At 42.7% G+C, this 25,353-nt stretch overlaps 1 protein-coding gene across 1 annotated transcript; it reads left to right on the top strand.

Annotated features, from left to right (window-relative positions):
* Positions 1–1,145: 1,145 nt before the first annotated feature.
* On the top strand, positions 1,146–14,676 carry fgfr4 (fibroblast growth factor receptor 4). The gene is made up of 20 exons (XM_076101598.1): positions 1,146–1,242; positions 4,137–4,309; positions 4,463–4,613; positions 4,780–4,830; positions 5,838–6,107; positions 6,413–6,502; positions 6,609–6,775; positions 6,935–7,058; positions 7,934–8,124; positions 8,391–8,529; positions 8,774–8,967; positions 9,160–9,305; positions 9,583–9,704; positions 9,794–9,904; positions 10,079–10,269; positions 12,146–12,268; positions 12,841–12,911; positions 13,197–13,334; positions 13,913–14,018; positions 14,500–14,676. Exons 1-20 carry the CDS (start codon positions 1,146–1,148, stop codon positions 14,674–14,676), a joined length of 2,832 nt encoding a protein of 943 aa, XP_075957713.1.
* Positions 14,677–25,353: the final 10,677 nt, after the last annotated feature.

Below are 25,353 nucleotides of genomic sequence, written 5' to 3'. Positions count from 1 at the left end.
TGTTGTAGGCTGTTAGTGTTTATAGTTTGTCTGCAGTATGAGTTCATGGTGACAGCGTTGTACTTAAATTAGTTGTTTTTTTAAAGGTTTTTATGAATATTAGTTAAGTATTAATAATTGTATTTTCGCATGGAATTGAGGTATTTGTTGTACCATGTATAATTTATACAGAGATGCACATTTGTGGAAGTTTTCTTATTAACTTTGCTCCTAATTCTATTAGAGGGCTTAAATATTTGAATACCATTGATGCATTCAGTAGTTAAGCACATTTTTGTAAAACAGGTTTAAGTATTTTGAGAAATTAATTCAGTCATTTTCAGACAAGAATGCAAAATATATATTCATCCTAAACTTAGTGGCAACTTCACAATTGTGAGTATGTTGTTGCTTCTCTGTCTAATGTGTGATAATAATTAAAACTTTGGGCTTTTGCACACTTTGATTTATTCTACTGTTCTCTGACAAAGTTTGGACCAAACGTTTACTCGATTAAATGAGAATATCATCGCCAGGAAGTGAAATTATGAGTTATTTTGTGATGTAAAATGCTCAAATTTGAGGTATCACATGAGCCCTCTGCAGTCAGATTGATGCTCCAGTGAGCAGTCACCTGTTTCCACCTGAAGTTTCATGCCAGCTGCCAGTCGAGTCTCTCTGCTGCTCCTTCAGATTCTGTAGCTTCCTGGCAAGTTTCAAGTGTTTTCCCAGTAAGGGCCCATTATCCCGGGGCAGACTGAGCCGGGCCATCCATTGACAAACAACAGGCGGTAACAGCCCTGCTCCTTATTCATGACGCAGAAGAGCCTGGACAATGTAAGGCCGACGAGCGGACAGTTAGCAGGACGTCTGGTTAAGAATACAGCTGCTCACAGTCAAAACAGCGTTTTTTACTATTTGTCTGAACAATTGTTTGTGTTTTTTTTTTGCCACCTGGTCTAAAACGGAACAGAGAAGTTTGTGTCTTTAGCTGCTCTCCAGATAGATCTCTGATCAGCTGATAACCGTCTCCCATTGTTTGCATCTGCAGGATCCGGATTAAGAGGCTTTGTGGGTTTCTGAAGTTTCCAATGCCAGGGACCGGAGTGTGAGGCCAACTCCAGGCTTCCAGCGTATATTTCTGCCTTTTTAACCAGAAGACAAGCATGAAGAAGATGGAGAAGATCTGCACGTTCTGCGTTCTCCTGCTCTGCTTGATGGACAGAGTCTCGGCCAGGGCCATCAACGAAGGCAGGACTAAAGGTAAGACCTGAACTGCTTTTTTTACCCTGCAGGTGATGATGCCTGAAACTATCAAATGTTGTCAAAACTGAAACCACATAATTTTAAGAGGCTTCACAGATGGTTTCTTTCCTCACTATTGGGGCTTTGTGCTGCATAAAAGTAAGATAGGTGTGTGATTGAAAGGTCATGGATGCTTTACAAACAGAAGCCAATGCAAAATGTCAGCAATTGTCAGATTGTTTCCACTGGGTTACGGTGCAATCAGTAAACTTGTCCAATACAATCAGTCGAATCAGTTGCTTCTCCTTTGCCGTGAAGTAGATGATGTTGTTACGTCAAATTAAAGGACTAGGGGACATTTTTGTGTGTAGATTGATGAAAGACAAAGTGGGTTGTTGCCCCGGAGCCATCGAGCACAGAAGCTGTCTCCTCTGCATCTTTGTACTTCTGGGCCCCCGCGAGGCCAGCCGAGGCTTGCTGGCTCAGAGGACAACATGCAAAAGAAAAAACTCTGTGGTTTATTTAAGAAGGATGAGTTAAGAGTTGAACCGGGATCATACAGAGATCTTCAGGTCGTAAAACATGCAGGTTGCAGCTTTGAAGGCAGCGTTGCAACTTTTATCTTGGTCCTTTTGGAGTTTCTGTGATTTTAGAAGAGACTCAAATCAAAGTGGAAGATTGCTTCTTTTCTGCACAGAAACAAGCCACCGGGCGTTTTCTGTCATGTTGCTAAATATAATTACACATCTAATGTTACTGACCACATGCTGCTAAATGCAGGGATCTGACTTGTCCAATGTCCCCCCCCCCCCCCCGCCGAAAAACTTATTTTCAGTGGTGTTTTCTGCCACATCATTACAGATTATAGAAAAGTCTGAGTATAGCCTTTGTCTGTACATATCTGCCAAGCTTAAATAGATTTTGGCTGCTCTCTATTCAAACATCAACGCCAACATAAAAACAGGAAATATACAGAGATGATGTCAAAATTTGGCTGGCAGCTAAAATCCTTGCTTGGTTTAATCCTGTTTTTTTAAGAGAAAGAAAAAAAGTTTTTCCTCAAATGGATGTGTAGCATATTGTAATTGTTTAACTACACAACATTAAGGAGAACAGATTGTCCCAAAGAACGTCCTCTTTTGCTTTGTTCTCTGCATAAGTTGGTTGGCATTTATTTGTTTTAGGAGGGCATCTGCTGAACAGGCCAGAGCTGCCTGAGGAAGTGTTTATTATAACTTCTCATACATCAGGCACCTGTGACTGCGTCAAAAACAGGTAATGAACGATTGTTAGCGAAGTATGTAATCATATCTAATGCTATACGATGACGCAAAAGAGCAGATGCTTTCATTAGCTTTTCATACAAATCTGAGATGTTGAAGTCGCAGGTTCATTTATGACCTCAGAAACAATAGTGGGACTCAAGGTCCACTTACTAGAATTCTTCAGGAGCTGTCCGTTGCATCTGTTGGGAGAATTGTATTGTTCGGAGAGTGGAGAAGAACTGTTCCCAGGAAGATCATATTTATGAGTATAAGTAGATCGATTCATATTATAGCAACTGTGTTATATGATATTGTCAACCATGCAATATCTGTTTATATATACATCAATAAACACTTTAAAAAGTGCTCATAGTCACTTCCTATAGATAGTATTTATGATGTTAAAATAAAGAGTTAACTCCTTAGAATTAAAGCTGATTGGATCAAACTTCAGCATTTCTCCTCTAGAACAAAACGAAAGGGTTTTGAGGTGTTCTGTAGCTTTGCAGAGATAAAACGGACCCATAGCTCTGCTGCTCTACTCCCGGGTCAGGGCATGAGACTCCTCATTGTCCCAACTGGTTTCCACAGAGAGCTCTGCGCTGCCAGCCCAGCCGACCGGCCGGCTGGCTGATGGCTTGCTTGCACCGGCCGAGCGGTTTGTTTGTGTTGTGTTGTGTTTTGTTTGCCCCCTCGCCTCTGGGTGACAATTCACACTCTCCTGCGAGTTCAACTCCAGGGCACCGTCCCCTTCTCTGCAAGTTCATTACCACGGCTGTAAGTGTGTGTGTGTGTGTGTGTGTGTGTGTGTGTGTGTGTGTGTGTTCATCTCTGTGAGTGTTTTACTGTGTTTGCTCCATTAGATGAAGATGCTTGTTGGGATCTCTTATTCTTAATATTTTGACCCAGTTAGTGTGTGTGTAATGTGTTCACATTAAAACTATCCATCACCACAGCTCTTTTAATTTGTTTTCCTTATGGCTGCTTTGACCAATCAGCGTGTCTGATTTCCCACTCACAAAGGTTGTAGCCGTGTGTGTGTGTTCCTGAAAGCACTTCACTCCGACAAGGGAACAGATTGCCTTTTCACTAAGCGCTCGCAGGAAGCAATCAGACAGAAAATTGCCCTGGAAAATTGCTCGTTCTGAGTGACTGAGCAGCGAGCGAGGTCCCCAGCCAGCACATATGCTCCAACAAGTGAGTGGGCGAGCACACGAATGGGCGAGTGACCCGGTGAATGGAGGGCACTGTGGCTGATGGTTACACGATGGTAGCTGGGTTATCAGGGCACTCTATCACCGGTTCCTGGTAGCATTAAATGACAGCGGCTGTTAAGGTACATGGTGTACTTCTGTTGCCGGACCTTTCAGAGGTAAACTGAAACCTCTAGGGTCTGTTTTTTGTCTTGTTCACTCGAGAACTTGTTCAGACCAAGGAGGTTTGAGGCAGTTTGTTCAAAACACTGGACTCTTTTATCCTGTGACTTCACCATAACATGATACCTGGAATCTGGTATTTTAGGAGTAAATAAAATTGTTCAGATTGTTCAAAATTGTTCAAGCTAGAAATGCAAGTGGAGGTGAAATGCCTCCCCAATATCTAAAATTAAGACTCATTTTCTATATGTATCTCCTTTTTGTTATCCAGATCTTCGGGTCTCCAGGCCTCTGATCGTGCCAGGTTACCCAGAAAACACCACGGGGTTGGTGGGTGGTCAGGCAAAGCTGGTGTGTAAAGTCCACCGGTCGGCGTCCACCAAGGTGCAGTGGCTGAAGACGGAGGTCAGCCAGGGAGGACCGCCTCGCCTCAGGGCTCTGACGGTGAGAACAGATCCGCCGACAGATACAAACAAACAATTTTATGTTTTGATTCAGTCCTCATCATATTAGATGATTATTAGATTATATAGATTATAGATTATAATATTATAATATATAAATATTAGAGGTTTAAATGATCACTCCTCCACGCAGGCCCTGCAGAGCAACGCGTCCAAGGTGAACACTTTGCATCTGTCCAACATTAGTCTGGAGGATGGTGGAGAGTACATCTGCATGGCCGAGAGCACCCACGAAGGACAGGCAGTTCAGGCCATACAGTCGGCGTGGCTGGAGGTCCTGCCTGGTAAGACACTCTTATCATCACACCAACATTTTGGGCAAATTTTGCTAGTTTTGGTGTCAACTTCATACAATGAGTCCAGACTTTTAGCCAAATTATACTTCAATGTAGCATCTGTCAAGACGATGTATTACGTTATATTCTAACCTCAACTTTTTACTCCCAACAGGTCCCATCATTTCTCGAGATGTGGACCTGACTGCTGCAGAGATCCCATCAGGTAAACTAATTATCATGCTGGAAAATGTTCAATCCAACAATATACACTGTCAAATCCCAAAGTGTTTTAGTTTGAATCCTTTTATTACGATGCAGTCCCTTTAAATATTGATGATGCGGGAGTTTAAGCTGTTAAGAATAAGTTTGTAAAACCCCAAAAAGACAGCACAGTAAGTGCTACATTGGTCTTGACAATTTAGCATCTGTCAAGACCAAGTATTACGTTATATTCTAACCTCAACTTTTTACTCCCAACAGGTCCCATCATTTCTCGAAACGTGGACCTGACTGCTGCAATAATCACATCAGGTAACCTAGTTCTCATGCTGGAAAATGTTAAATCCAAAATAAACATTGTCAAATCCCAAAGTGTTATAGTTTGAATCCTTTTCTGACATTGCAATTTCTTTAAATATTAACAATGCGCGAGTTTAAGCTGTTCAGAATAAGTTTGTAAAACCCAGAAAAGACAGCACAGACTCTTGAAGATAGTATGGCGGCCATCTGTGCGGGCTCGTCTTCCCCAGGCTGGAATGAACTTCTCTCCTCCCGTCGCTCACTTAGATCTCCAGTGAACCTTCACCGCCCCTCAGATTTACTCTCCGTCCACTGTCACGCTGCAACACGTTCATTAGCTTCAGCTTCTCTTCTTCCTTCTCTTTTTCTTTCTGTTTTGGGGGGGAGTTTGCAGTGTTAGCTAGATTGCTCTCAGTCCCACAATAATCCACAGGAGAACAAAAAGATGAAGAGGAGGAGAAGGGGGTGTGTGGAGGAGGGTTGGCCTCCTGGTCTCCATGGCAATTTCATTGTGTGTTTGTTGGTAGAGGAGATAATGGAGTTGAAGTGTTGAAGGTCAGAGTTGAGGGGACGGCCACTTACTTCAGAGAGGAGAAGAAGAAATAACCTGCTGACATGTGCGAGAAAGAGTAGAATATAGAAAATGAGGGAAAGAAACGAAACGAGGGGCACAGACTCAATTTTGTGCCGATTTTCAATTTCTTTCAACAGATGTTATTGACGACCTGAGTGAGGACACCACGGAGCGTCTTCTGCTGGAGCCGGGCAACGTCCTGAAACTGCGCTGCGACCCGAGCACCCGGCCCGGCATGGCGGTGAACTGGTACAAGGAGGGGCACCGGGTTCTGCCCACGCCCCGCATCCAGATCCGCGGCGCCATCATGGAGATCACAGATGTGACATACGAGGACTCTGGCGTTTATGTGTGTGTTCTGCGGGGAACCAAAGAGCCTGTGAGGAACTTCACCATCACTGTGGCAGGTAAGGACACCAACACTGTTAACTAACAGTTGTTTTAGGGATTTAAAATTGGTGTTGCATTTCACGGTTGTACCTAATGTTGCCAAGTTAACATTATTTACTTGTACAAAACAACCACCTGTTCACAGACACTCTTGCTGCGCACATTATGTTACATTACATTTGAGATGACACAAGTAGATTAATCGGTCGACAAAATTTGCCGGTGCTATTGGATTGCAATGAGCATTTTGACCTCTGACATTTTATAAACCAAACAAAGATCGAGAAAAGTGTTATTTCATGTTACCTGTATTTGTTTCCAGACTCATTGGGGTCGGGGGACGATGATGAGGACAACGGCTTGGAGGACTCATCGGCTGAGATCGAAAACGACCAGGTTTACTTCTCCAGAGGTACGTCGATGCTGTTGTTCCTTTGGGAACTAGTACAACTCAACCTCCAGGCTTCATCAGAGCCCTCTCTGACTAACGTGTCATTGGTTGGTCTCTGTCCATACAGGTCCTTACTGGACCCACACTCAGCGTATGGAGAAGAAGCTGTATGCTGTTCCTGCAGGCAACACGGTGAAGTTCCGTTGCCCGGCCATGGGCAGCCCCATGCCGAGCATCCGCTGGCTAAAAAATGGACGTGAATTCAGAGGAGAGCACCGCATCGGGGGCATCAAGGTGAGGATGGGTTCCATCTCCTGAATTCTAAATAAAGCTGAATCACAGCTGGTTTCACTCAGATGATCCGGCAGAGTTTACAGTGATATATGAGTTTTATAAAGCTCAGTGAGTGTCTATCCATGCTGATGTATTTTTTGTGCGTGTTTCTTTGGCTAGCTGAGACACCAGCACTGGAGCCTGGTGATGGAGAGCGTCGTGCCTTCAGACAGAGGAAACTACACCTGCCTGGTGGAGAACAAATATGGCTCAATCGCTCACAGCTACGTCCTCGATGTCCTGGGTAAGAAACGGATGATCCAGTGCTGTCTGGACACATTTTCAAGAGTGTGTGAAAATTAAAAAGGTTTTGGTTTAATTTTCAGAATTCAGGTAAACAGACGTAAGAGATTATTCTTTAAATCTCAGTTTCAACACTTTGTGATCTGGCTGACAGTATTTACGGCAGCGATAGCAACAGTCATTAGTCAGCACTTGTGGAAAAAGCATGCCTCCAGTCTGAGGGAGGGGATAAGCCGGTGGGGTGAGCAGAAGGGGAAAGGGGCGCCTGGGCAGGATGTGGACGATCAGGCGTCCACACCAGTTTTCTACCTGACCTGTGACAGGAGATCGAGGAGGGCTGCGGTTTGTTTGTTCATTTGTTCGCTGCCCGTCCACCGCGGGGTCAGTTTCTGTCCTCGCCGACGGGGGGAGAAGACTAACGAGACAACTAACGAGATCAGAGAGCGAGAGTAACCACAGATCAAAGAGAGCCCCGGCGACCAGCTGAAAAAGAGCCATGCTAGTGGAACCAATTTCCATCCAAAAAATGACATTTCCTGCTCTGGTATGCCAGCATGGAAACACATTATATGTGACTGTGACAACTGCTTGGCAATTGCAGACATTTGTTTAGAAAGCAGACATCTTTGGCGGCTGTGAAACGGCTAAATATCGGGATTTCTTTAGCCCCAGCTCCCTATGATTCCAGTTTCCTGTATGCGTCTTCCCTGCCTTCTGAGACCAAGCTTGGCAGATCAGTTAAATTTCCTTCTCCATGTCCCCAAATTATCTTTGAACTGCTGCCCCGAATAGACAGATATCCTTTAAGCTTTGACTGGTTTCTCTTTCATCTTTGCCCACTTTGCTCATCTCTTCTTTGATTTCTTCCCAACACAGAGCGTTCCCCACACAGGCCCATCCTGCAGGCCGGTCTACCAGCCAACATCACAGCAGTGGTGGGCAGCGACGTCCAGTTCCACTGTAAGGTCTACAGCGACGCCCAGCCTCACATTCAGTGGCTCAAACACATAGAAAGGAACGGCAGCCGCTACGGCTCTGATGGGACGCCCTACGTTCGGGTCCTCAAGGTTAGTCAAACTTTAGCCAAAGTATGCTCAAGTTCTTATCGCTGTTCTGATATCCAAAAGACTGGAACCTGCTTTATCTTTTACCTTTATCTCCTCCAATTTGCTTTACTACGGTTATGATTTCTTGACGTACAAGTGCCAAAAACAAGTAGCATTAGTTTGCTCAACAATAGTTAAAGCCTCGAGTGGAACTTTTAAAAGAAGTTGTATCGTGATGATTGTTGAATATCTGTTAATGTCACTTTTTCTGCAATCGTGTTGTGCAGACCGGCAGTCTGAACATGTCAGAGGTGGAGGTGCTCTACTTGTCCAAAGTGACCATGGAGGATGCAGGAGAGTACACCTGTCTGGCTGGAAATTCAATTGGATTTGCGCACCAGTCCGCCTGGCTCTCCGTCCTCTCAGGTAAAGAACGAACCGAAGGCGACATGAATCAGAGCTGAAAAGAATTTACTTAATTGCTAGAATTATTTAAAATTTTAATTCTTCCAAAAATGCTTGCATTGCTGCCAAATACTGCACCAAGCTGACAAACTAAAATAGATATTTTAATAAATATAAAGCTGCACCGCATAAAAAACAATGTGTGGCAGCAAAAGATTCAGCGAGTGATATCTTCTTTTTTTTAATTGTCCCTTTATTCCTATAGAGGAGGAAGCAGCAGACGCTATTGAGACCTTGGAGACAAAGTATACTGACATCATCATCTACGCCTGTGGTTTCCTGGCTCTGATCATGGCCATCGTCATCGTGGTGTTGTGTCGAATGCAGGTCCACCCCAGAAGGGAGCCGTTTGACGCCCTGCCAGTCCAGAAGCTCTCCAAGTTTCCTCTTCGCAGACAGGTACAGGGCGCTATGCATTATGGGAACTTCCAAGTCTGTCTTCTCTAACTTTAAAAAGTAGTCGACAATGACTAAAGCCCCAGGGTATGCTTGAGTTTGCAGGAAGCATGTTTATAGTGCTTTCGAGCCGCCCACACTTGAGACCTTCCTGTATGTTCATGTTAACAACATTTTCTGTACCTCTTCCTTCAGTACTCGGTGGAGTCCAACTCGTCAGGGAAGTCCAGTGCGTCGCTTATGAGGGTGGCTCGCCTCTCGTCCAGCTGCTCTCCCATGCTGGCTGGAGTCATGGAGTTTGAATTGCCCTACGACCCGGACTGGGAGTTCCCCAGAGAGAAGTAAGTTATCTGCAAGTTAGAATCGCTTCCGCCATCATCTGCAAAGAAATTACACTCTGCTGTCACGTTTGAAAGAAATGTGTCTTCAGAGTTTCTTCGCTAAGTTTAGTTTGGCTTTTGGGACTCATTTGTGGGACCAAAAAAGAAACGAGCCTGCAGCCAGCTTTTGGCCCTACCCAGCCTTTGCTTTAGGAAGCCAGAGCCCCAAATTATGGATTTGTACAGTTGTCATTTGTGCATGCTTATTTTCGCTAACTTTCGCTCTTTCTCTCTCTAGTTTAACGTTGGGCAAACCTCTAGGAGAAGGCTGCTTTGGTCAGGTGGTCAGAGCCGATGCCTACAGCATCAACAAGGACTCTCCAGATCCGGCCTCCACTGTGGCGGTTAAGATGCTCAAAGGTAGGAAAGAAATAATACAAACACAAAAATGCCTCTCGATATCAGCCTAAGTCTTCTGTCTTCTAAACAAAATGTATTTTTCCCTAAAGATGACGCCACAGACAAAGATCTGGCAGACCTCATCTCGGAGATGGAGCTGATGAAGGTCATGGACAAACACAAGAACATCATAAACCTGCTTGGGGTTTGCACACAGGATGGTGAGTATCTAACTAAACTGGTTCATTTCTGCTTCAACTGAAGGTGCTTATTATTGTAAATCTCAAGAAACAACTAATTTAGTTAGTTTTTCAACGATGGTGATCCCAAGCCTCAAGGCTAAAACAACAATAGAAACAGCTCCGTCCTTCATCCTGTTTGTGTTCCCCCCTCAGGGCCTCTGTATGTGCTGGTGGAGTACGCCTCCAAAGGCAGTCTGAGGGAGTATCTGCGGGCCCGGAGACCCCCAGGCATGGACTACACCTTTGATGTGACCAAGGTGCCTGAAGAGCAGCTCACCTTCAAAGACCTGCTGTCCTGCGCCTACCAGGTGGCCCGAGGGATGGAGTACCTGGCCTCCAAAAGGGTACGCTCACTTTAAAGAGTCTTGTAGTAGAAGAAAAAGAGTCTGTGTTGGCTGTAAATATTTTCTTCATATGTTTCATGGAAGCAAGAGGCCATTTTTTCAACACTTATATATGATAATACATTTGATGTACATTTCTTTTTTTGGGCACTTTGTTTTTTTTGTGTGAGTTTTTGTAATTTTCACCGGCAGTTAAGAAGCTTGTCAGGAAACTTAAGTGCAGAAAAGATTATATTATTCGACCAACAGACTGACTGGTAATTAATTGACTATATTAATATTTGTTTAATCATATAAGCAGCTTGACAAATAAAAAAAAAAGCCAAAGATATTTGAAGACATCATCTTAGATTCTGGGAATTTATGATGTTTTCTTTCCCCTTAATGGACAAAACTTTATTGAAAAAAGAACCCAGAGGCGACTAAGCGTGTTATACATTGCTGTTGTTTCAATATGAACTAAAACCATGTAGTTTTCTTTGCTAATTTTAGTAGACACTATCCATATGCTTAGGTAGCCCCAACAGATATATTCAGCACTCAAATGTAACTTGAGACTTCTAATACGTAGTACTTTTGGTGTGAGCCAGACGATTGATTATGGTTTTAGGTGATCTTAAGGGACTTAAGAGGGATGTTTAGGAATCAGACAACAATTCAGTAAAATGTATCCACATCCCTGGGCGGGAAATGGAGCCACAAAAGGAAAGCAGGATAGTAAAATGCTTTGTAGTATCAGAAGTTTGGAATTAGGATTAGGATTGAGTTCTCGTGTAATTCTGTGTTTTGGGATTGGGGCACTTGGCCTTCAGATAGATCTGTCTTTGCATCTGTCTGCCCCTTTCTTTCTTTCTTTCTTTCTTTCTTTCTTTCTTTCTTCCCATCCCAACCCCCTCATGTTTCTATTCCTTTCATTTTCCCAGCATGCACTCTGTCTGTGTGCTTCTTATCAACACGTCTCTTTGTCTGCCAGCCGGTGTCTCAGACAGGCATTCCTAAGCAGAAAGCTGCCGCAGCTTCAGTCCTGTTTACTCTTCTCCATCCATCTGTCCGTCCCCTCCATCGCAGGGCTTTGTCCCTTTTAGCGCTGCCATAAATCTGTTAGCAAATAGGCAGCAGAGCCGTCGTCTGGGTGCAGGCATCAGGTTTCTGGCTCTACGGCCTCCTAAGAATGCAGGAGCCTGAAACTAACCCTCCATTATGGGGACACCCACAAACCAACCCTGGTTCATTTTGCACGTCCCCACAAATCCCACATCTATTTCGAATGAAAACCAAAATAAACTTAATGATATCCATTCAATGTGGGCAAACAGTGCCTTTCTTTTTTTCCCTGACAAGGGGTTTGTTTTTTCTTCAAACTCCCAGGTTTCTATATAAAGACATTTTAAATTTGATGCGTTCACTAAAATGAGCCGCTGTGTGTTGACTTTAGACTCCTGAGTCTTTTCATTTTTGGAGAAAATGTGCAGTGAATCATTTCTACCTCCTGTAACTCCATGTTTTTACATGAATACTCCTAACCGCGACTTGGAACAGAAGAGAAAGTGTCGCGCCACAAGTCTCACTTCAAAAAGTGCATTTCATGAATGTATAAACTTGATAATAAAGTTTTGTTCGACCCTCTTGTTGGGCCAGGACTGTAAATTTATACTTTTGACAAAGGGGGAGCGCTTTAAAAATACTGGCAACATACTCATAAAAATCCCTGATGCATTCAGCCCACTTTCCAAATTCAACATTCAATCTCTTAGCATATCAACCAGGGCCATTTAAACTTTATGCTAATCTTCTAATCTGGAGACCCAGCTGTTGGCCTTAAGCTCACTTTAGAGTTTTGTGTCGGTCTTTAATTCTCTCTCTTCTCTCTCCGCAGTGCATCCACAGAGATCTGGCAGCCAGAAACGTTCTGGTGACGGAGGACAACGTGATGAAGATCGCTGACTTCGGCCTGGCTAGAGGAGTCCACCAGATCGACTACTACAAGAAAACCACAAATGTGAGTGACAGTTTGTCGTGGAATGTATTTAGAAATCACTCCTGTATAGCTTTGCAGTGAGGAAACTTGCTTTCCAGTAGGGAGAGTAAGAGTACATCTAAATTGCTGCTCTCCTTTTAATGTTACACAGCTGAGAAGCTAAAATGTGCTTCTATTTGACCTCTGACCCTGTAAAGTAACAGGAATATTTCCCCTAAAAAGTACCATGTTGAGATCATCCAATAATACAAATTAAATATCTTCAGGTCAAGATATTTAAATTGTTAAGAGGTGAAAGCGGAAGCTGGTTGTTTGTAAAAAAGAAAAAGAAAAGAAAGGCTGCTTGTAAACATGTCTGCCCCTCAGCCAGGTTCCTTTCACGGCTTTAATACTCCTCAAGACAGATGTCTGATGTTTCCCACTGATTGGCAGCAGGCTTAATGGGACTTAATTAGAAAAGAGGGTAGACGAGGAGGGAGGAGAGGGAGGATTGTGAACGAAGAAAAGAGAAAAACATTTTAGAAACAGAAGAACGTGTGAGTTGTTGTGATAAATGAATATGAGTCTCTAACTTGTCCGTGTTCGCTCTGCAGGGACGGCTGCCGGTGAAGTGGATGGCACCAGAGGCTTTGTTTGACAGAGTCTACACGCACCAGAGCGACGTGTAAGTCCAACTTCTCGTACCTGCAGTGAAAAACCTAGTTCTTTATAACAAAGACAATTATTTTTCCATTACCTGTCTTGTCAAAGCATCACGTAACTGTACTCATCAACTCTGAACGACCAAAAAACTTAATTGACCTTTCGCATTGGTCAACACCGACCAGGGTCAGGAGCGTAGCGAAGGGTCAATTGTATCGTATCTTCAAGCGCTCTGTCTTTGTCGAACATCGTTGTACACCACTGTAAACAAAAGTAGACGTGTCCTGATCCCCTCGTCTCTGCTCAGGTGGTCGTTTGGTGTACTGATGTGGGAGATCTTCACGCTGGGCGGCTCCCCGTACCCTGGTATCCCCGTCGAGGAGCTCTTCAAGCTGCTGAAGGAAGGACACCGCATGGACAAACCCTCCAACTGCACACATGAACTGTAAGCCAGAGTGTCTTACTCATGATGCTTTTAGTATGTTTTTGGCTGTAACACCCCTCCCTATATGTATATATATATATATATATATATACACAGGGTTTGTACAGCCTGGAGAAGTTTTGGAAAAATAAATATACAATATATTATAAATATAGGAAGAGTCATGAAATAGGCTTCCCAAATACCTGTGTAAAAGAACAAATGTGGCTCAATTAAGATCAACTGACAGAATCTGTATTATTTGAACAATACTTTAATGTTCGGCAGATCAGTTTTGTCGCGTTACATTGTTCTCTGTGTGGGATAACGTCAGACTCGGATCATTTATCCTTTTTTTTTATTCAAACAAAGAAGTTTGTATGATCATGAAAATGTGCTTCAGAGATATTGAAAAGTCTTTACAGATGTGTATGAACCCTGTATGTAGTATATATATATATATATATATATATATATATATATAACATAAGCATTGCATCCATCAACTAAACTTAAACTTTGCAAAGCTGATAATGTTCTCATAGATTTTCTAAATGGTCGAAATAATTTTTGCTGTGGGTTTTTTCTCTCCTCTGTAGCTACATGATGATGCGTGAGTGCTGGCACGCTGTTCCCACCCAGAGGCCGACGTTCAAGCAGCTGGTGGAGGAGCTGGACAAAGTGCTGCTGTCAATCTCTGACGAGGTGGGTTTCAAACACACATCCATGCACCTACTCCCCCCCCCCCTCCCCCAATGAAACTGCACATACACATGCACACAGCCTAACGTATGCACTCGTGGAAATGAACACAAACATCCTCTCTTTCACAATCTGCAGTCCAGATGTATTTAGTTCCCGAGAGTTAATGCACAGCGAGCAGAATCCGGGGCTTAGAGGCTCCAAACAACAAAAATGTAATGTTCGGCTGCAGCGTCCAAAGAGCGGAAACGTCAGAGCAGCCTGCAGATTGGTCAATATTTCATGTGAAGGATTTTTTGGTTCTTACATGCATCAAAAGACATATTTCTAGCTTTTAATTTGTCTCGGTAATGGTTTCGGTGGTCCTGAAACAACTAAAAGCGAATTCACTCGCAGTCCGAAAGCCTTTTTTTTTAACAAACATCTTGATGTTTCTTGAGACGCCAACATTTCTCTAATGTCTGAACTCCCTCTCATCCCTCAGTACTTGGACCTGTCGACGCCCTTCGAGCAGTACTCCCCGTCGTGCGAGGACACGTCCAGCTCCTGCTCCTCTGACAACGACTCTGTTTTTACCCACGATGCCTTGTCCACCGACCCCTGCCTCCTGGGCTACCAGGACGTGCGCTCCAGGGTAGACATGAAGACGGCGCTCCGATAGACTCACAACGGACGGCACCCACACGTTTACAGACATGAACACATGTAACACATCCACTGGCGGCCATATTGGTGGTCCGCAGAAGCATTTCGTCAAGTTAAAGTTGGACCTCCATTATGGCACCAGACGAAGCCCTTAGATATAGGTGGGCATTCACAGTACACACACACACATATAAACACATGTATGCACATGGAGCACTGAGGCCAGTGGGCTTCATCACATGGTGAAGGTTTGAGGAAAAACATTTCACCGTGGGCATCGGAAAAGAGGACAAACACAAATGCGGTACTTTGGACTATCAGCTCTGGTGCTGTGTCCAAGAACAGTTGGAAACGTTGGAAAACTGCGGCACTAAACAGAACAGGAGAAGATCCTGGTACACATAAAGGCCTCCAAATGCTTTCTTTGAAGGACAATGATCTCCTCACACAACCCAGAACCAGGGCGAGAAACCTCGGTGATAAAGACAATTTTAACAAAAACAAAAAGATTTATTTTGCTATGATAAAAAAAGAAGAAACTGATAGTTAAATAGAAATCTCTCTATATAAGATTATTTTACTTTTGTGTTGCTTATTTAAAAAAGAAAAAACGGTCTTAAATCTCAGGATCTCGTGTGCTAAGAAGTGGCTGTAGTGGCAGCAAAGTGCCTGAATTTGCGATTTCCTGTGAATATATTAGAATATTAAAATATTGTATGTACATATCAACAGCAGAAAGACGATTGCCTTTATAAATTATTCTGAATGACACAAAAATGAAGGTTATTGGAGGCGAAAGGAGAGAGGAATTTAATCAAGTGTTTCAAGTGCCAAACCTGTCGCAGCTGTCACATTGTATTCATGTTCGGGTTTTATTCCAAAATATTACATTTCGAGGGAACGTTTGAACCCAATGATCCCCCAAAATGAAACACAAAACATTGAAATCACCCCCAAATCATAAACAAACAGTAGATGCTGTTAAAAATTGGTTTACATCAGCAGCTTTTGCAAAAAAAATGTAAAAAACCAACCAGTATTTTGACTAACCGAGAAAAACAAAATCCGACGCCTGAAACCCGCCATTTGTCATTTTGTAGTAAGCTGCTTCGACCTCCAGCCCAATCAAACAATTTGTGGTTGAATACCAGAAGGAGTTCCAGTTCTTGTTGCTGTTGTTGGATGAAAACCCACCAATTTTTTCGCTCGGATGCATTTCTTAAGTTATAAAACGAGTTTTGAAACGGTCATGAGACTCATTTACATGTACAAACAAGCGTGTATAGTTTGAGACAACGGTACATGGTCTTCCTCCAACAACAGCTTCAGTATTTCAGTCTACATTGTCAGAGACAGTGTGTGTCCAGGGTGGGACTCGACTCTGAAAGGAGTACTGACGATTCAGCACTGGGGACTATGCTGGGGAGCTGGCCCAAGCCCACTGTCACTGTTGACAAGGGAGGGGGGCACTGCATGTGAAAGCCAGTGTGATTGATTTCAAATAGAGGAGAGGGGGGGAGGGAGCCTCCTTTGTCTGGCTGTAACCCTTCACCCAGCCCAATCTGTTGCCGAGGGGTCTTCAGGTCCGCAGCCCGGCCGGACAATGAAGGCTTTGCAGGCTTAATGGGTGTGACTACGGACCAGAGGGAGTTCTGCGGGGGTGGGGGTGGTGGTGTGGGGATAGCTTGGCCTTGTGTGCAAATGAAGAGGCTCTTATTATGTTGATGTGTCCTCTTCTCTCCCATACGCCCCTATCTTTATCCCCACAGCCGCCATCTTTTAAATTTACAAATCTTAATTCAGATTGTCCACCGGGACCAGCTGCAGAGAACTCCCCCGTGTCCTCGGCCCACCTCCTGAATCAGACCGCAGACGCAAACAAAGCAACCATTTTGACAGTTGTATGGAAATACGCTTGTCAAAATTCACCAAAGTTCACCAAACTGACTCCATGGAACTTAATTGATTTAGGTTTGAAACATATGTGTCTGTCTTGGCTGATACCTGCATCACCAGCTGTGTTGCTAGATTGCTCTCTGGTCTTTTTTGTTTCAAGTGAAAAATGAAGGGTTTGATTTCAAAATGAAGTGTAACCAGCCAACCGTTTAGTCAATGAAGGATTCGCATGTCTTCTCTCCCTCATTTGTTTGCTTTCCACGCTGTCAATCATCTGGTGACAGTTGGTGTCTCATTTTAGAATGAAGCTCTTCACATTTAAATGCAAACGTAGGCAAAGTGTCCGGATACATATGCATCTTTACATTCCAGTTATCTGCTCTTCTCCCAGATACAAACTGTAAACAATCACCGCGTTCTTAAACATTTCCTCCAGATAATTATTTTAGAAATATCTAATTTATTTGTTTATTGTTTTGTTTTTATATGAAATAAAGTATAATTTAAAATAAAGCAGATCTGTGTCTTTTTCTCTGTCTTTGCATTAAAACAATGGAAATATTGGCTAAACGGATGCTTTCACTGGAAACCTACAAACCCAGACGTGATTTTAACGCGTCGCCCCTCCAGCTGTGTGTAATGAGCTCGTTGGCTCATCTAGCTCATTTGGCTGCAGCTCCCTGCAGACGCATGCATTGCAGTGACCCTCCAATTTTCTTTTTTTGTTTTTCTTAATTGTGATTTTTGAGTGGTACGATACTGAAGGATGTATTCAGTGAATAATTATAGATAGTTAATATTAACATGATTAAGAAGGGGATTCCATTGTTAATAGTCTTTAAATATTAGTCTTAATGAATATGAATATGAATATTGTCTCTAATTCAAAGGAACACTTACCTGGTTGCTTTTTTAGGGGATTCAGTGTATTAGAATCCTCAACTAGTATCCGTGTAAAGTTGCCTTCCTGAGCCAATTTGTTCCCAATGGAAAGGAAACTTGCAGGTTATTACATCCTGAGCCTTATTTTTGTAGTTTTGTCGATCATTCTTATCAGTCATGATGAACAAATGAACAGCTGAGATCTGGTATTATGATGACATTGCTACAGCGATGTTCAGAGGGGGAGTTCAGATAATCAGGTTGTAAACGAGCCTCCAGCTTATCTAGATGATATAAACCACTTTATTTAGAGGTTTGTCTTTGTTTTGTCCTCCACAGAAGATTAGTTCACCTGATGGTTAGTTTCCAAACTTATATTTTCTATATCTTCTCTACCTGTGGCCATCAAACTATATAACTCCTCCCTCTTCTGCAGGAACACACAACAATAATATCCACATCAGGTGCGATAGCACTTTTTTAAACATCGTACGTTATTACATTTCAATTTCATGTGCAATATTATTTTCATTAATCTGTGCAATATAACTTTCGACAATTCTTTCAATATCATTGAAAATATCTCTCAATATCATGCTTAATATGAGTTTAATTAAATTTACTTTAATTTGACTTTACTTTATTTATTTACCTTAATCAGACTTAGTCCGTAGCTCAGCATTTAACTTAGATAAATGCCTTTTATGACCAAAATGAGGAAACTAGAACTTCCCACAAAATCTGCACTAGAAAAGACAAAGAGCCAGCGACAGACAGAGAGAAAAATGTGAGTAAGATGAAAGACAGAGACAGCGAGACGAGAGAATCAAGAGATGGAGGTTAGGGGTCAAGAGGAGGGAGGAGAGGGCAGCAGTGATCCCAGCCAGCACAGGCTTTTGAAGTGTGTGTGTGTGCATGATGATGTGTCAGTGTGTGTGTGTTATCTCCTGTGTACACGGTGTGTGGTCTATACATATGTGAGTGTGTCTCTTATCTCCCATGTACAATAAATCTTTCTCACCCAGAGCGTCTCTCTCTCTCTCTCTCTCTGAGCTCCCCTCCTGCATGAGCTGATAAAAGTCTCAGTCTGGGTGTTTGGAGGCGTGTATGTGTGTGTGTGTGTGTGCGGGTGTGTGTGTGTGTGTGTGCGTGTGTGTAACATTAATTACAACCAGTATTATTAATTATTTTAAAGTGCTATTTTAGACGTGCATGTTGAGGTCAAGGCATGTCCGGTGGAAAGAAGAGATTTGAAGTAGCTCAGCACTGATCTACTGTGCTAACAAACCCCTTCTCCTCCAATTCCTTGTGAAATACTTTTTAAACGTCTCTATTTTTGTGGACTTGATTCAACATATTCTGCGTGTTCTTCTCGGCCTAGATGTCAAACAAACATTGGACATCTGCAGAAGTCCAACACAGGTCCGAGATGTCTCGAAAGCGGAATTGGACTGGTTGTTAGTCCGCACCAGAGTGTGATTACTGGCTTGAACATCAGAAATCTTCTGTTCAAGGCATCCTGTTGCCGTTATTTGGTGCCATGTGAGTTCACGTGGCATTTTTCTTCCACCTGCAAAAAAATATGCCAAACAAAGAGGCAAAAGTCCAGAGTTTGAGTGAACTACAGGTCATGGTAACTGACTGCTGGAAGGTTTGAATCCACATCCTCAGCCACACAGACTGCCAGCTTTGATCAGAGAGAGCCAGACATATTCCAGATCCATGCTCAGTAAATTCCGGCCTGTATTTGTTTAATCAACTGCAGTTATCATCACTTGGCAAGTTTCAACAATCAAAGGATCATATTTGTTTTGAAGGCACTGAGACAAGACTTTTGCATCCTTAAAAAGGCAATAAAAATGTCTCTCAGAGGCAAATTAAACTGCACTGCTGACAATATCTGTGGCTTCTTTCTTGACTCGTCATCCTTATAACATCATAGAAACTCCAACATCTCCAGCAGCCTAAATATTTAAGGTTTGCTGTGCCAAATATTGTATCGTATCAACTCCAAACAGCCTCCCAGTTCTCAAAGTCCCCGGTTACCTGGAGGCTAGAAACTCATAATGGGATAAAGAGTTTAGTTTGGGAGATAGAATGAAAGAAAGCAGACTCATGAGACAAAGACAGAAATAAATAAAATAAAAACTAGAAAAAGATCTTCATGCATTCAACACCGACTATTTTATGTGTACTGAAAAGTCTGTGTTTTGGTTTTATTAATAAGAGTATTCACACTTTTATAGAGCAATCAAGATGTTGGTCAGCTTGATTTTAGATATTTCTGTAGTTAGTTTTGAATAAGGGATCCGGAACGAGTCTGGGCCAAATGAGCCGCTTAATGAACGGGGCCAAATCGGCGGATTCGGAGCGGAGTCAGTTTGCTATCAGCACACACTTCTTGTTACAATATAGTGGGTACAGTGACATTTTCCGAACACATCGGTTAGTCCTCATATTCAAATCTTTTTCTCTTGTAACAGTAAATGAAATATCATCATTGTTGGCGCCACGTATGGCCTAAATGTCACATTTAAGGCTGTGGGTTCATAATTGTCATAGGATACAGCCCCGGTCTGGTCTGTTTACCAAAGAAACATAAACCATTGCCTTGAAATGGAATGTTTTTGTTTCTTTGTGGTACCAGGCTGAATATTCTCTGTAAGATTGGAAAAATAGGGCTCCTCCAAAAGCCACGGTGTAATTTGACCACTGGTCCCTGTGCTGTTCAGCCAACAGGGTTAGAGGCGACAGCTATTGCATAATGCTAGTTTTTGTAGTTTTGTATATAGTTTGTAGTACTTTGTGGTCCTTTGTAGTCTTCTCTCTCTAATGTCGTCACACTCCTGAAGACTCAGCTCTATGTAGGACAAAACTTGGACTGCTTTATGGGACATTTTGTCTTTTTACAATCTAATCAGCCAGTAAACAGAATGAGGAGATGGACTCGGACATGTAGCAACTCTGTTTATCCCTGTTTAAAGTTTAACCACTTTGCTGCAGCACACTGAACCCTGGACCATAAGCACAAACACTGTTTACAGCCCTGTACTGTGTGTGTGTGTGTGTGTGTGTGTGTGTGTGTGTGTGTGTGTGTGTGTGTGTGTGTGTGTGTGTGTGTCAGGTTTAGTGTAATGTTTGTTGGTCTACTTTATCTACTGACCTCCGGAAGTATTTGTGATTCTGTCTGCACACAGTGCGTGATAAGGCCAGGAAGAGAGTGTGGACACAGGATGTTGAGTTAACACTGGGACAACATGAGAGCAGCTTATCACACAGAGGACCAGCCATAACACAACTGGCAGCCACGTGGATCCATACGGGTGTCTGCTGACACGGCCTGCTGCTGGAGAGAGGAAACCAGTAACATCAGAGAGTCGTAAAATATTAAAATTACCTGCCAGCACATGGAGAGCCAGTCTGAGCCGGTGGCTAACAGCAAATTTTGCCAACAGCGCTAACAGTGGCAACAGTGCTGACAACAGGAAATCAGAGAGTCGATGTTGCGCTTCCGCGACGCAATGTAAATAAGGATAAAAATATGAATTTTACTGCATTGATTCAGTATCCCACTTGAATGTAGGTAGGTTATATAAGCTCATACGATGTTACAGAAATGTCACTGACCAACGATCATTTGTGCTGCATTCATGGGGTGTCAGAATAATCAGAAAAAATGAGTCCCAATCATATTTCATGGGTCACCTGATTCTTTTCCTTTGCTCTTTGCTGTCATGCTAATACTGGAAACGGCTATCAGCGCGTTGTTTAAACACTGAGCAATGAAATACAACACACCTTCTTTGTAGCGTCCACATTGTCTTTCCGCAGTATGACTTCGCTCATGAACCCACCGAAGTAGGAAGAACGACTTCTCAACTCTGGAAAGAGGACCATCCGAGGAGCGTGTTGATGCAACATTAAACTGTCATGCCGTCTGTCTCAACTCTAGTCTTGGCCCTCCATGTTCATTCAGTGTTGACTACAGTTACTTTACTGATTTTTTTTATCGCAGTTAGGGAAGGTCTCATTTTTTAAGTTACGTCACAATCCGTTCGCCCGTTGGCAATAAAACAACAATTAATACATGTAAAAGAAATGACACGCAGAACCCTTAAAATGTGTCAGACCTGTAACAGTATTATATAAAGGTTCAAATCATTCACACGTCACATAGAGAAATACTGGTTTTGCTTTTGTAGATGAACACATCATAATTGAAAACGTATCTCCGTGTCTGTGTGTGTAATAGAGACAGCATGATGCTTTGACTGGGACAGTCTGCAACAGGACGGATCAGGTAACATCAGAAGACAACCCAAGGTCACAGGTGATGCAGCAAACCCCCCCCCCCCCCCCCCCCCCCCCCCCCCCCCCGCCTGGCGTCTATGGTTACCCACAGTTACCCACAGGGCCAGAAGACAGAATGGAGCTCATGGTAATATCTATACATTTATTGAGGAAATCTGTTTCTTCTTCTCTTACTGTAAATCATCATTCCATCGCTGAAAACAGTGCACAAGTTAAACGGTCATTAGTCGCTCATCTTTCTCTCCTTACACCAAATACTTCATTCTGTAAACATCATGCAGTGAAGCACGTAAAAAGGAGATATTGTGATATTGTTGGAGGTCGGAGGCCCCGGCATCCTACGCTGCACATGCAGACAGGAGGGGCCCCATAACTCTGGCTTCCTCTTCGCCCGTCTCCGCTGCTGCCGACTGGCCCTCGTTATTTATTGCTCTGTAATTCCTGCAGACTAATTGATTTGGCTCGGCTTTCAGGCAGCAGGGAGACAGGAAGTCAGGCAACCGAGGGGTTAAGAGGGAGGAAAGTGTGTTTCTCTGTGTGTGTGTTTCACATGCTGGTTTGTGTTCGTCTACTGGCAAATAAAGCAAAACATTTATTTAGATCTCACACCTCAAATGTCTGCACGCGTGCTGCTGTGAATATAAACTTTTTGTCAATATTTTTGGGAGATATAAAGTAGGGATGGAGGTATTTAGTATTCTATAGAATATCGATACCGATCCTGCTTATCAGCGGTGGAAAGTCATGCATTCAAAACCGTACTTAAGTAAAAGTATCATCAGTAAAATGTACTTAAAGTATGAAAAGTAAAAGTATTCATTGTGCAATAAATGTTCCCCGTCAGTGTATATGATGTTTTGGAATGAATTTTACTGCTGCATTAATGTGTCAGTTGCATTTTACTGCTGTAGTAGTTTACGGTCGTACTAATTTAAACTCCTTTATTTACTGTTGGCTAGTTTCATCTAGAGCAATGCATCGTATTCTATGAGATCATCATATGTTTGTAGCGTTTGTCAAAACCACGTATCTTTCAAAAGTCATCTTTTCACGAGTTCAGAAAAACAGGCTTGTTATTATAAATGACACACTCAAGCAAAGTACAAGTACCTTGAATTTGTACTTCAGTATAGTTATGTTCCACCACAACAGCGCATAACATGGCTGTCCTCGGAAATTTAGCAAAATCCATTTGACAAATTCTTACAAACATTTTCATACGTAGAAACGTTGATTATTAGAGAATTCCTAGTTAATCAGATTTTGAAAACCATTTCATGAACCCTTTAAAATGAGTTTCTGATGGACAAAACTATACCAACATGCCAGATCCCAGATGTAATTAACTGCAGTTCTGTAACCAAGTGGTAGTATTACCTGAACTCAAGCACGATTCAGTCTGCAAACTGATCTTTATCATGTAATGAAATGAAATGAAAACAACAGCAATCTGAATACACATTCAAAACAACCCCAAAGCACCACAGTCTGCTTTAGAAAATGGTGAGCAGGAATTCAAATTAAACATTAAGTATATGTAATTAGTAGTAAATGGGGTGAAACATACAAAGACACAAGTATGGTCCTTTAAGCCAAACCAAGCAGCATTTTAGCTGTGGCAATCAGTCAGCATTAGATTTCTACTATTTATGGCCCCATGCTAAGAGGTTTCAGGTCCCCAAATTAGGGTTCAATTAGATTATCCCCCCAAGACAACACTTAGTGAAGGTCAGCAGCTCGCTGAGATCAGCCTGCTCAATGTAAAGAGCACCAATGAACTGCTGTCCAGCTGTTCTCTCAACAGAAGGCTTTCACGGGACACTCGCGCCCTGCAGCCTTAAATGTCCCCCCAGGCCTCATTTTAGAGCCTCGATGGACGGCAGGTGGAAGAGGACAGGAGTGGTCAAGACTGGTTTCCTAACCTTCCTATAAAACTGCAATCTGTTGTTTTTACACTTGGATGTATGTACGGATTAAACAAACAAGACAGATAGAAGATTTTAGGTTGATTTCTCTGTACATTTGGACAGAGCCAGGCTGGCCTTTTCTCCGTTTCGAGTACTAAGTTTGGCTAACCATCTCAGCTACATATTTAATGGTCCGATATGAGCTTCATTTTTTAATCTAACTCCCAGCAAGAAAGCAAATCGGCATATTTCCCAAAAAAATGTTTAAATGTTTCTTTTACATAACAAATCTCTCTGCAAACATCCCACGGGAGTGAAACTGTTTACCTTTGAGCTGTTGCGGAGCTGGATTTGATTTAAAAAGCAAAGCTTCTAAGCTTTATGTGTCCCAGGAGCTTTGACATGTATTTCCTAATGAGAGAAGTCGCTGATGCTACGTTGTCAAGTGTCGGCGAAGAGGTCACGCAAAACCTTTCTAAAACTGAGTCAAGAGTCTCAGCAACTGTTGCGTGTGTGTGTCGTGTTACAGATGTCGGGACGACGTGCATGAAGAGAAAGTGAGGGAGGCCATTTATAACAGAGGGGAGAGAGGAGGGAAAAAAAGTCTCTGAGAAGGAGGCAGAAAAATGTGTGAATAATCCAATCCAACCCAAAACTACACGGCTGCCTCTTTTTAATGGGGAGAGATTTCTGGATCTGAACCCCGGACACGCTGGTGCTGGCCAGACTTCTCCAACAGTCGAGCCAACGTCTCTTTAGGTAAAAAAAAAAAAAATAAGGATTTAACAGCATAAGTGAGAACCGCTTGGCTAAGTAATGTGTTTTGTGAATGAAAGCTCTGACTCTGGAGCCGTGAAACTACTACATGGTTATGATTTGAAGAGCTGTGTGGAAATCAAAATCATTATTTTTCATGGGAAATAACATAATATGTTGTTTTTTTTAAACATAAACTACTTTGCTTCCAGACAAAACAATAGGAGTTACTGAAGCAGTAGCAAGGGCATGATCCCCCACTGGCTTCCCAACCAATAATACAGCCAATTCTATTCATTGGATTGCACAACCATGCCTGAGTTCAGGGGCCTCACTCTGTTTCTCTAACTTTCTAAAACCGACAATCTGTCATTCAAGTCGTAATCGTCTTAGAAGGTGAGGGACTAGCCAGGGTTTCAACTTCTCTCTTCAGCTTTCTTTTTTTCTGTCTTTACACAAATGTTTCTGCTTCTTTTCATGTAAATAACCGAGTGCAATGCTCTGAATGCCTCGCAAGAGAGCTGCTCTGAGACACATATTTAAAACGATATGTGGCCGTTCGGTTCAGGTATAAATACTTTTGATTTCTTTTTAATCCAACAACTCGTCACATGAAACACTTTTCTCGTACAAGGCATCGGTATGTGACAATTTCTCTAACTTTCTGAAACCAACAAAACAACAATCACACCTACTTCATGCAGTGACTGGCCAGCTATGCGGAGGTATGAAAGAAGGCCCAGTTTTAGCTTTCTTCACATGGGGACTGTGCAAAAGTGTGTAACTCTAATGATTTCAATAATTACTGCATCTCGCCCCTCACTAGCACTTATTTCACCCGCTTTCAACAGGAGCCATATAAAACAGCTATAAACACCTTTGCCTTTCGACTTGGTTGGACGACGCTTTGTAACACGGCTCTATGTGGTGGGGGCCGAGTC

The sequence above is a fragment of the Anarhichas minor genome, unplaced genomic scaffold, assembly GCF_050575085.1.
Source record: "Anarhichas minor isolate MPS153535 unplaced genomic scaffold, ASM5057508v1 ptg000027l, whole genome shotgun sequence".
Classification (NCBI taxonomy): Eukaryota; Metazoa; Chordata; class Actinopteri; order Perciformes; family Anarhichadidae; genus Anarhichas; species Anarhichas minor.
This window is presented reverse-complemented; position numbering and strand designations above follow the sequence as displayed.